Below are 9,988 nucleotides of genomic sequence, written 5' to 3' on the forward strand. Positions count from 1 at the left end.
ATTTCTTTCTCAGTATATTTTAAAGTCTAAATAAAAGTTAAATAAATTAATATATAAATGCAATCAATTCCTCCTAACAATATTCCAACATCTAGTGTAAAGCCTTACCAGAAGAGTAGCGGATGCAGCCAAGGGGTTGAACAGTTGTCTGGACACCTTTATTTTCCTTTCAATGGAGAATCCTTTCAGAATGCTGTGTAGTCCAGAATTGGGTTTAAAGAGGACTTCCACCAAATTCATACACACATATAATGCTGTTGTTGAGGTGTGTTTTGAAATACTTAATTACAAAGAAACTCACCGACTCAGATTTGTTTACGTTGGTAGAGACCAAAGGTCCTGATGTCTACAGCAAAAAGTATACATTTATTTACTATCCACAACCTCTAGTGAACGTACACATGTCTGAGAAAGTAGTTACAGTAGTTTTTTGGTAAAATTTTGGCCTAAAACATTAGGCCTTTCATGATGGAAGGATACATGAAAGTGTTCTAAGGCAAAATAGTCCCCAAAGAAAATTTTTTTTTTTTTTAGATTTATTAGTATTTTATCACAATCAACATTAAATAGGCAATAGAAACTCAGAAGACTCGTGTAGGTTCACTGGTGTTTTGGGAGAGTAAATAAAATGGCTATATTTGTGTTGTAGACATCAGGACCCCTGGTTCCTATCACCACCACTGTGAACAACTGTGACCCAGTAAGATTCTCTAGAGCATTTTACATCAGATCTCTCTGGATGACTGTTTACATCCTCACCATTTAACTGTGTGGAAATTTTGAAAAATGAGTGGAATTCCCCTTTTACTTGCAGACTATTTGGTCATCAGGTGTGCAGTTCGCTCTCAGGGCGTTAGGGGGCGAGCGCTACTTTTCTAGCGTTCTCGTATTTTCTCACGTGACTTGAGGACAGAGGTAGTGTTCAAGCGTTCTGTCGAAAGTCCACCAGAGGAGGAGGAGAGCGCAGTGAACAGTTCTGCACCTGACTTAAAGCTTTATTTTAGTCTTGCACGGTTTTAACACTGAATCTGCCGCCATGCCGATGTTCGTGGTGAACACAAACGTGTCGAAAGATGCGGTTCCTGCAGGTCTGCTGTCTCAGCTCACTGAGGAGCTCGCCAAGGCAACGGGGAAACCCGCCAACGTGAGTACGGATGAACACGCACATGCCTGTAGATGAAGCTGAAGTCAGGTTCTTATTCGCCAGCTTCTTGTTCGAATTTTCCCGTTCCACCTTAAATGGTGCAGCAACTACATTGACATAGTAATTATAGAGGCGCCAGAATGTAGCTGCTGCACCATTTAAGGTGGAACGGGAAAATTCGAACAAGGAGCTGGCGAATAGCAAGCCAACTTCAGCCTCGTCGTATGTAGGCCTGATGAGTGAGCAGTGACGGCATTCAGTCGATGAATCGTCCGGTAACGTTAGCGGTAAATCCAGACAAACTGGATTGTTATATAATCTTGAACACATCTTGCTATTCATCTAGGAGACTCTGATGTCTCATCCCTGCTGTAGCAGACCTGAGATTCATCAGCTCGTTTCCAAACCCTTCATGGAGTCTAAAAGTGGGTGATGGACACTAAAATATCTAAAATATGCACCCGAGAAGCAGGATTGGTGTTGGGGCTGAAATCATTTGAATGGGACAGAATTACGAGGCATCTCCACCATTGACCTGCTCTTCTCAGTCACGTTCTAGCTAAGAGCAGTGTAGGAGTACAGATGCTGTTTTTAGCCTCATTCCTACAGTTTTTTTTGCAGTCAGTGGTAATTAAGGGTGGGCGATATGGTAAAAAAAACTTTACGATACAATACACACTTAAATAAAGATGGTTCTGCAAGGGTTCTTTAGTAAAAGCAATGGTTCTGTTAAGAACCATGATCTCTATTTCATGCTTAAATAGTTCTTTGCATGGTGGTATGATTCTTCAGATTGATGAGGAATGTGTTGTGTGTGTGTGTGTGTATGTGTGTGTATGTATATATGTGTATATGTATATGTATATATATGTATATGTGTGTGTGTGTGTGTGTGTATGTATATATATATATATATATATATATATATATATATATATATATATATATATATAGCTTGTAACCATAGAAGATCCCTTTTTGGTGCTGCATGGATTTGTTTTTAAAAGAGGTTCTATATGAAACACATTATCAGTCAATCTGAAGAACCATTTAAGCATGAAGTAGAACCACTGTATTTACTGAAGAACCTGTGAAGAACCATCTTTTAAAGTGTGTGTGTGTGTGTGTATATATATATATATATATATATATTTATTTTAGTGGAAGTGGATAATGTGCGTAAAAAAACTCCCAATTGTATTTGGCGCAGAAATTATACAGCATTAAATCCACGTAAACAGAGCTAAGTATCCTCTCTTTATAATTAAACATGCAGTTAGTCAGTGTACCAGCAACATCCACCAACATCCACAATAGGCTCAGAAAAGTATATTGTGCTGTAATCCTGATATAGAAATATAGTGATTATTGCCCACCCAATGGTTATATTCTCTATCACTGCTTATGAATATTGTCCTGTATCAATCTAAGTGTATATTATCTGTATGTGTGTTTGTGTTTGTGCATTAGTACATCGCCGTGCACATCATCCCAGATCAGATGATGATGTTTGGGGGCAAATCGGATCCCTGTGCTCTCTGCTCACTCCACAGCATCGGAAAGATTGGAGGATCACTGAACAAGCAGTATTCCAAGCTGCTGATGGGCACCCTCAACAAACACCTTGGCATTTCTCCAGACAGGTATTTGCCTCACACGTTTTCTCTTTAATTAGTTAGATATTCATTAATCTTGGTTAGACTGTCATTAATAGGGATGCACAATGATATTGGAATAAAATCGCTATCAGGAGATGTTATGAGCAAATATCAGCATCAGACAGATGTTTAGATTTGACTGAAATTTTTGATAACTTATTAATTCTACCCAAGAAGAGCGATCCTGGGCTGATTGTGTAAAAATATCTACTTTTATTTTTACTACATTAGTAATCCTATAGTAATAAATGTTATTTTTTGCCACTACAGGTGATACACTAGAAAAATATGTGCATCGCCCACAATTCTCATATCCGTGCATCCCTAGTCTGTAATACTAAAAACTCTCATGGCTGATCTCATTAAGGATTGCATTAATTATAAACTATGTAAATATTCAGTTTTCATTTTGAGCATTTGTTAAGCCAGTGTCTTGTTAACTATGCAAGTTCATAGCTTTTCTTGTCCTATACCATTGCTTTATCTTTTTGAACAATGCATTTATGCCACCTGTTTTTACAAACTCTTCTCTGTGGTTGTGTTTCAGGATCTACATAAACTTTTTTGACATGGAGGCGGCGAATGTTGCATGGAACAACTCCACCTTTGGCTAAAGGGAATGGATTTTTTCCATCTATTGCTCAAGCACTCATTCCTTCAGCTGCAGAACTAATAGGCAGTAGAGCACTAAACAATGGTTCTCGTCTTACACAGCACTTAATGTAGATTTGCTTTAAAACTTGTTTCATAGTGGCTATAAGCAGATATGAGCATTTTCCTGAAGATTTACATACTGGCAGTGGATGCGATGTAAATCTCTTGTTTGGATGGCATGAGGTTCATATTTGCAAAATGTGTATAATAATAGAGACTGTGCTGCTTTACAGAGTTTTTGCCATATTCTTGAAAAATGATATACCAAAAGTCTATGACTTGCAGCAAATATGGATAAAACTTGCACCTTTTAGACTGTAGACCAGAAGGATATCGGAAACATTTGAGGTGGATTTTGTGCAGCCAGTTAAGTCACAGCAGGAAAATGCAGGATGCTGTTTGTATTCGCTATGCTATATGTTACATGCAACAAATTGTACGTGCTTTGATAAGGCAATAAAACATTTTGGTCTTATTTTTCAGTCTTCAGTTACTTTTCAGTATGAATAGACGGAACCTTTTTTTAAAACACTTAAGAAAAGTTGTATTAAGCGTCTTCTTATGTCAAACAGTACAGTATTAATATTTCATTAGTCATGACAAATGAACATATTAGACAGTGACAGGATTGCCTGTTTACTCAAGAATTAAGATAGTAGAGAACATATGGTGCATGAGTAAGCATACTAGGTGGAGCCTTTTGTTCATTTGAAAGTATGTAGGTTAAGCAAAAATATCTGGACAGTTGTTCTTATTAGGCAGGTATGCTCATGTACACCTGCAAACAGCAAGTCTTAACCGGAGGCTTTATTTCTGCGGTGCCTGTAAGATATGAGAACTAAACAACTACTAGTGTTAGAAAAGAAGGCTGCAGAATCAGAAGAAATAAACAGACAAAAGTATAGGGCATTGTGAAGATATATGGCTCACACTTAAGATACAGTTAGCTCCGTAATTGTTGGCACCCTAAGTAAAAAGGTCATTCACAAATGTCTTTGTTGTTAAATAGCTCAGTCTCACTGAAAATATGAGAGAAATTTCACCTTTAATTGAAGTATTTAAGTGCACTTTACTGCTCAAGCACACTTAAGTGGTCATCCACGACTGTGTCGTATGAGGTGAAACCGAGGCCAAATTCCCTTAGTTATTCATCAACGTGAAGAAGATTAGAGAATACACAAATGAAATGAGATAAAAATGTTGACTTTGATTAGGACATTTACTTTTTTCTATTTATATGTCATCACATGGGCAAATGTTCCATAAATACAGTCTTTTTTTTTTAAACTAATGATACCCAAATCTACATCCATACCAAGCCTACTGACCAACCTTCACCTCTAGCTGTTTTAGTCTGCCTCCAGGAGGTAAAAACATGCATGAGCAGTAATTATCTTAGGTATTATAGCGAACAGACACAGGTTGTACTTAAGGCTTCTCCCACTTCCCTTTGCAAATGGATCCACTCAACATGCTGCTATTTTGGTTTCAAACTTTCAGACTGAGGCTTTATTTGATTCTGCTCTCTCTTTCAACCACACACAAATAGTATCACTAAAACAGTATTTTCCCACCTTAAGAACACAATCTGCCTCTGTCCTAAACTCACGGTATCAGCAGCTGAAATGTTTTACATGCGTTTGTTTTTTCTCGCGTGCAGTGGGATCCTGTTTGGGCTTCCAGATAAATTTATAGACTACAGTACATATAAAATTCAGCAGCCAGGATGTTGACCCGTACCAAACCCTGGGACCATATCACTCCCATTCTCTTCTGCTGCTTCCTACATACAAAGTCTTAAGCACCCTTCCTCAGTCCACCATAGGCTCTGATAGTGCTTTTAAATCTAAAACTAAAATCTTTGTTTTTATGCAGACTGATAGTTAATTAGTACAGTAAGTTTGCTGTCATTTTGATGCTAAATTTCATAGTAGTACAGAACACAGGTAATATTTTTAAACATTTTATACAGTGTCCTTGGCTGCTCTGAAAGGTGCTTGAAATAAAATGTATTATGTTTATTATTATTGTTATAAATCAGGCAGTGGCTTCATGCCTGTAAATGTATATATACACTAATAGGCCAATAATTAGGAAGTTTAAACAACCAGAGCTGTAGTGAACCTGCCTGGAAGAGGATACACATGTATTTCACCCTCATGCACAGTAGGAAATTTCACAGTTGGACATTTGGAGATGACAGCAGCATTTTCAGGTCACCAAGTCCCCATAAGATACAATTAGACGCCACCTACATGCCAGGAAACTTTTTAGAATGTGTGCCAGAAGAAGAGGATTTTGTATAACCTCAAATGTAAGCACCTGAAATTCAGTAGACATTACAGGGACTTTGACTGGAACCAGATTCAGATGAGACAAAAACAGCTTTCTGACAGCAAACATTCAAACTGTGTTTGGTGTAAAAAGAGGGATGTTTACACGGACAGGAACCTCATCCACACTGTGAAATAAGGTGGAGGATCTTTGATATTTTGGGGCTGAGAGTCTCTGGGAACCTTGTTATGATAAATAACATCATGAACTGCATGAAATACCAGGAGAGTTTAAAGGAAAACCTGGCTGCCTCTTCCAAAAAAGCTAAAACTGGGTCAAGGTTGGCTGTTATATTGGCAAATAGAGGCAGCACAAAGTACTAAATGCAGGGGTGCCAGTAATTGTGAAATGTGATTTGTTTAAAAAAACATAAATTTTTTTGTTTTCTTAGATCACATTTACTTCAAGTAAATGTTAGATTTCTCTCATATTTTCAGTGCTTGAGCTAATTAACCACAATGACGGTGGTGACTTATATAATCAAGGTTTTGACAAAAAAATAAATAACCAGTTTTTCACAGTGAATTCCCATTGATCCCATGTTTAAATACAATGTTAAAGATCACTTAACTCAAGATCCTTTTTTAAAAGTGAGAAAAAATCAGCAAAGATGAGTCTGAGGATTATTGTGATGTCTTTGTCATTGATCACTTTACAAACGTGCCAAAGCACGAGCTTTTATTTTGCTTTATTAATTCCTTCAAAAGACTGAATTTGTATTATTATGCATGGGGTATGTGATGTTAGTGTGAGAGAATGAGGCATCTGCATTTTGTTGTTAATGAGAGCTGTTCTTCCTGCTCTGTCCTGACACTCAGGCTCCTCTAGAGGGCGTAAATGTTCATGTTTACACCAGTCACTGTACGTAGAGGCAGTGGTTTTGTATCAAAATGTGCTGATATGAACCCAGTCAATTCAGATTATGTATTTGTAACATTGTGAACTGCTAAACAAAACTTTTCAATTGAAAACAAATCTGGTATGATTTTAGTTCATTTCTAATCAAAAGAAAAGGTTATTAGTTGTTTAGTAGTTCATTAACAGCATAAAAAGTATTTAGGGGGCAAAATTACACAATGCTTCAATGGGAGATTACATATACTATATGCCCAACAGTATGTCAAATGTACATATACTTTTGGCCATATGAAAAAAATGGTTGTTATGAGGCTTTTTGCCACTGGCATGAAAAGTTTTAAGATTAAAAGACCCTTATTAGTCCCACAACAGGGAAATTTCACCTCTGCATTTTGACCCATCCGTGCAGTGAAACACCCACATCCACACCAGTGAGCACACACACAATGGGGCAGTGAGCACACCTGCCCAAAGCGGTGGGCAGCCTGGGGAGCAGTCGGCTCAAGGGATCAAACCGGCGACCTTCCGGTCACAAGGCTGGTATTATTATTATTATTATTATTATTATTATTATTATTATTGATCCTTCAGATTCTGAGGTCCACGCTTGTGGATTCACCTCTTTAGCTCATCACACAGGTTTTCTTTGGGTTTAGGTCAGGGGACTGGGGTAGCTATGGCAAAATGGCTGTGTCAGTCAAGTCAGTTACCCATTTTTGGCTGATTTTGAGGTGTGCTTTGGATCACTGCCCTGCTGGAACATCCAAATTATGGCCCAGTTTATGCTTCGTGGCTGGGACAGTCAGGTTTTGATTTTATCTCTGCTATTAGTTGATGAAGTCTGTGATACCGTGTATCTGAATAAGTTGTCCAGGGCTTTTGGCATCACAGATCCACCACCATACTTCACAGTGGGGATGAGGAACTTTCCTGCATGGCTGTCTATATTTTTATAGCTCATTTTGCTCATGATTACCAGGGGTGCCAATATTTGTGGACAGCACAGTGTGTTTATATATATATATATATATATATATATGTGTGTATATATATATATATATATATATATATATATATATATATATATAAATTTTTTTTTTTTGATTTATTATTTATTTATTTATTCACACACACACACACACATATATGTATATATATATATATATATATGTGTGTGTGTGTGTGTGTGTGTGTGTGTGTGTGTGTGTGTGATTGGTATGATTGTTCTGGCCGCAGAACTGTTGCCATTGTTACGTATATCGGCGACCCTTTCGAACGGTATTATGACGTCATCCACACTCACAGTGGGCTATAAAAGTGAAGACCGACTGGAATTTCTTCATTTCTCGTTTTACTGATCTGCGCGGAAGACGTGAAAATGGACTCGAAACACAAAACCAAAAAGGTGAGTCAGAACTTGTAACAGAACCCGAATCTTACAGGGAGTGACGGTCGAATCGACTCGTTCGAATTAGGGATGATAGAAACGAGCGAGACCATTTCGAACGAATCGATTTTTTTGAATCTTTGAACTCGAGTTCCAAACGAACGTTCTTGCGTCATCACGTGTTGAATTTTATACCAGTAGATTTGCTCGGTTGTACGTTTACCTTATATTACACGAGGTCACGTGCGAAGTCGTGGATTCGAAACTTATCGTAGAAACTGATTCATTTTGTCTGATTCAGAAACTGATTCAGTTCGAACTATAAATGAAAAGAATGGAAAATTAATCGAATGTAAAATTCGATTCTACTAATCTTATCATATTTCTTTCTTGCTTTTTACGAGTAATATGTATGTCATAGGGGCACAGGCTGTGTTTTTTATTCTTTACTAGTTATGTATGAGAATATTTCATTAGTTGTTAGTTAACAGAAGGATGAAAGTGCATGAAGTGCTTTTAAGCATGCTATAAAAAAAAAAGACAAAAAAGGGAGAACATGAGCCACATTGATAATTAGGCCCCAGTATTTAGTGAATTTACTGTTACCAAATGATGTTGACAGACTTTTCGGTGGCTGACATCTGACCACCAAAAATCAGAATGATTGTTGTAAAAAATATCCATATCTCATTATTTTTGTCTGTCTTTAGAGTGGAAAGCGAAAAGAGAGAGATGCATGCGCTCATGACTTCACCATGAGGAGAGAGCTCAAAGCTTTGGATTCAAGTAGCCTACCCAAGCTACCACCCATCAGCGTAAAACCAATGGAGAGAAAGGTTTGTCCATAGATTTTAATTGAGCACTAAAGTTTGGGAATTTGATTAATTGCTACTACCAGTGGAAAAGAATACATTTGTGGTGAATCCTCTTATATGCATGTGTTAACAGTTTTGTCATTGGCTGTTTTCTGTCTAGACTCTGGATTTGCCTCTGCATGCTCAGGCTTCCAGCATTCTACCACCCATCAAGAGATGCTGTCCACCACCAGCTCAGGCCATGACAGGTGACCTTCATTTTCTGGTCACTCCTGTGCAAATACATCAGGTTGGTCAGTCCCAAGTGGAGGAGCTATCTTCTGCTTCTGTCTCTGAGGCAGGTAGCAGCCCTAGTCTGGTTGACTCGCTGGACAACAGCTTTCCAGTTAGTCAGTCCAAGTCGTCAGCGGAGGTTGAGGAAAGAAATACATGTGAGGATTCCAGGGACTCTCAGCCTCTTACTGTGCCTCCCATAGTCATCAAGGAGGCAGCTGAGGAGGTGGTCAAAGAACTGGAGTCTTCTTTTAATGTTGCATTCCCTGTGTATTTTCTCTACAACCATCTAATTGATGATTTGATGGAGGAGCTGGAGCTTTTGGCTGGGATCAAAGTTACCTGCCGGGTACTTGGTGGGCGGCTTTTCCCTGATGAGAACAGTGCCATTTCTCGCATTGTTAGGGAAGCGTGTGAAAGCCTTTCAGATGGTCGCTGGTTAAAGGGAACATCTTGTGTCGACCAGTGGACTATCCGTTACATTGCTGATGCCATCTTGAAAGCTTTCGTTAACTACGCCCTGGAATGTGTTCAGTCGAGAAGCTTGTCCCCAGACACTGACGCTGTGGAGAGAAGATCACTGGGCTTGGGGCTGCCTGAGGTTCAAGAGGACCCCTCAGCTCCAGAATCTGAACAGCACTCAGAAACAAAGATCGAGAACCCTGTTCCAAGAAACAGGAGTGCTCGGTCCTGCAGCACCGTCCTCAGCGAACTGAGTCCTTCTGAAATTGAGGAACTGATCAGAGAATTTGGCGGATCTGCAAATTCTGACGTCAGTGATCTGAGTGACGATGATTGGTCTGAAACACTCAAAAGCTTCCAGACTGGAAAAAGACCTGCCAGATTACTGGGAATACCTGCTGAA

At 38.7% G+C, this 9,988-nt stretch overlaps 1 protein-coding gene across 1 annotated transcript; it reads left to right on the forward strand.

The window, feature by feature from the left end:
* The first annotated feature begins 900 nt into the window (after positions 1-900).
* Positions 901-3,931, forward strand: mif (macrophage migration inhibitory factor). Its single transcript, XM_036568806.1, has 3 exons — positions 901-1,144; positions 2,615-2,787; positions 3,350-3,931. Exons 1-3 carry the CDS (start codon positions 1,037-1,039, stop codon positions 3,414-3,416), a joined length of 348 nt encoding a protein of 115 aa, XP_036424699.1. The 5' UTR covers positions 901-1,036; the 3' UTR covers positions 3,417-3,931.
* Positions 3,932-9,988: the final 6,057 nt, after the last annotated feature.

This window comes from Colossoma macropomum, unplaced genomic scaffold, assembly GCF_904425465.1.
Source record: "Colossoma macropomum unplaced genomic scaffold, Colossoma_macropomum, whole genome shotgun sequence".
NCBI lineage: Eukaryota > Metazoa > Chordata > Actinopteri > Characiformes > Serrasalmidae > Colossoma > Colossoma macropomum.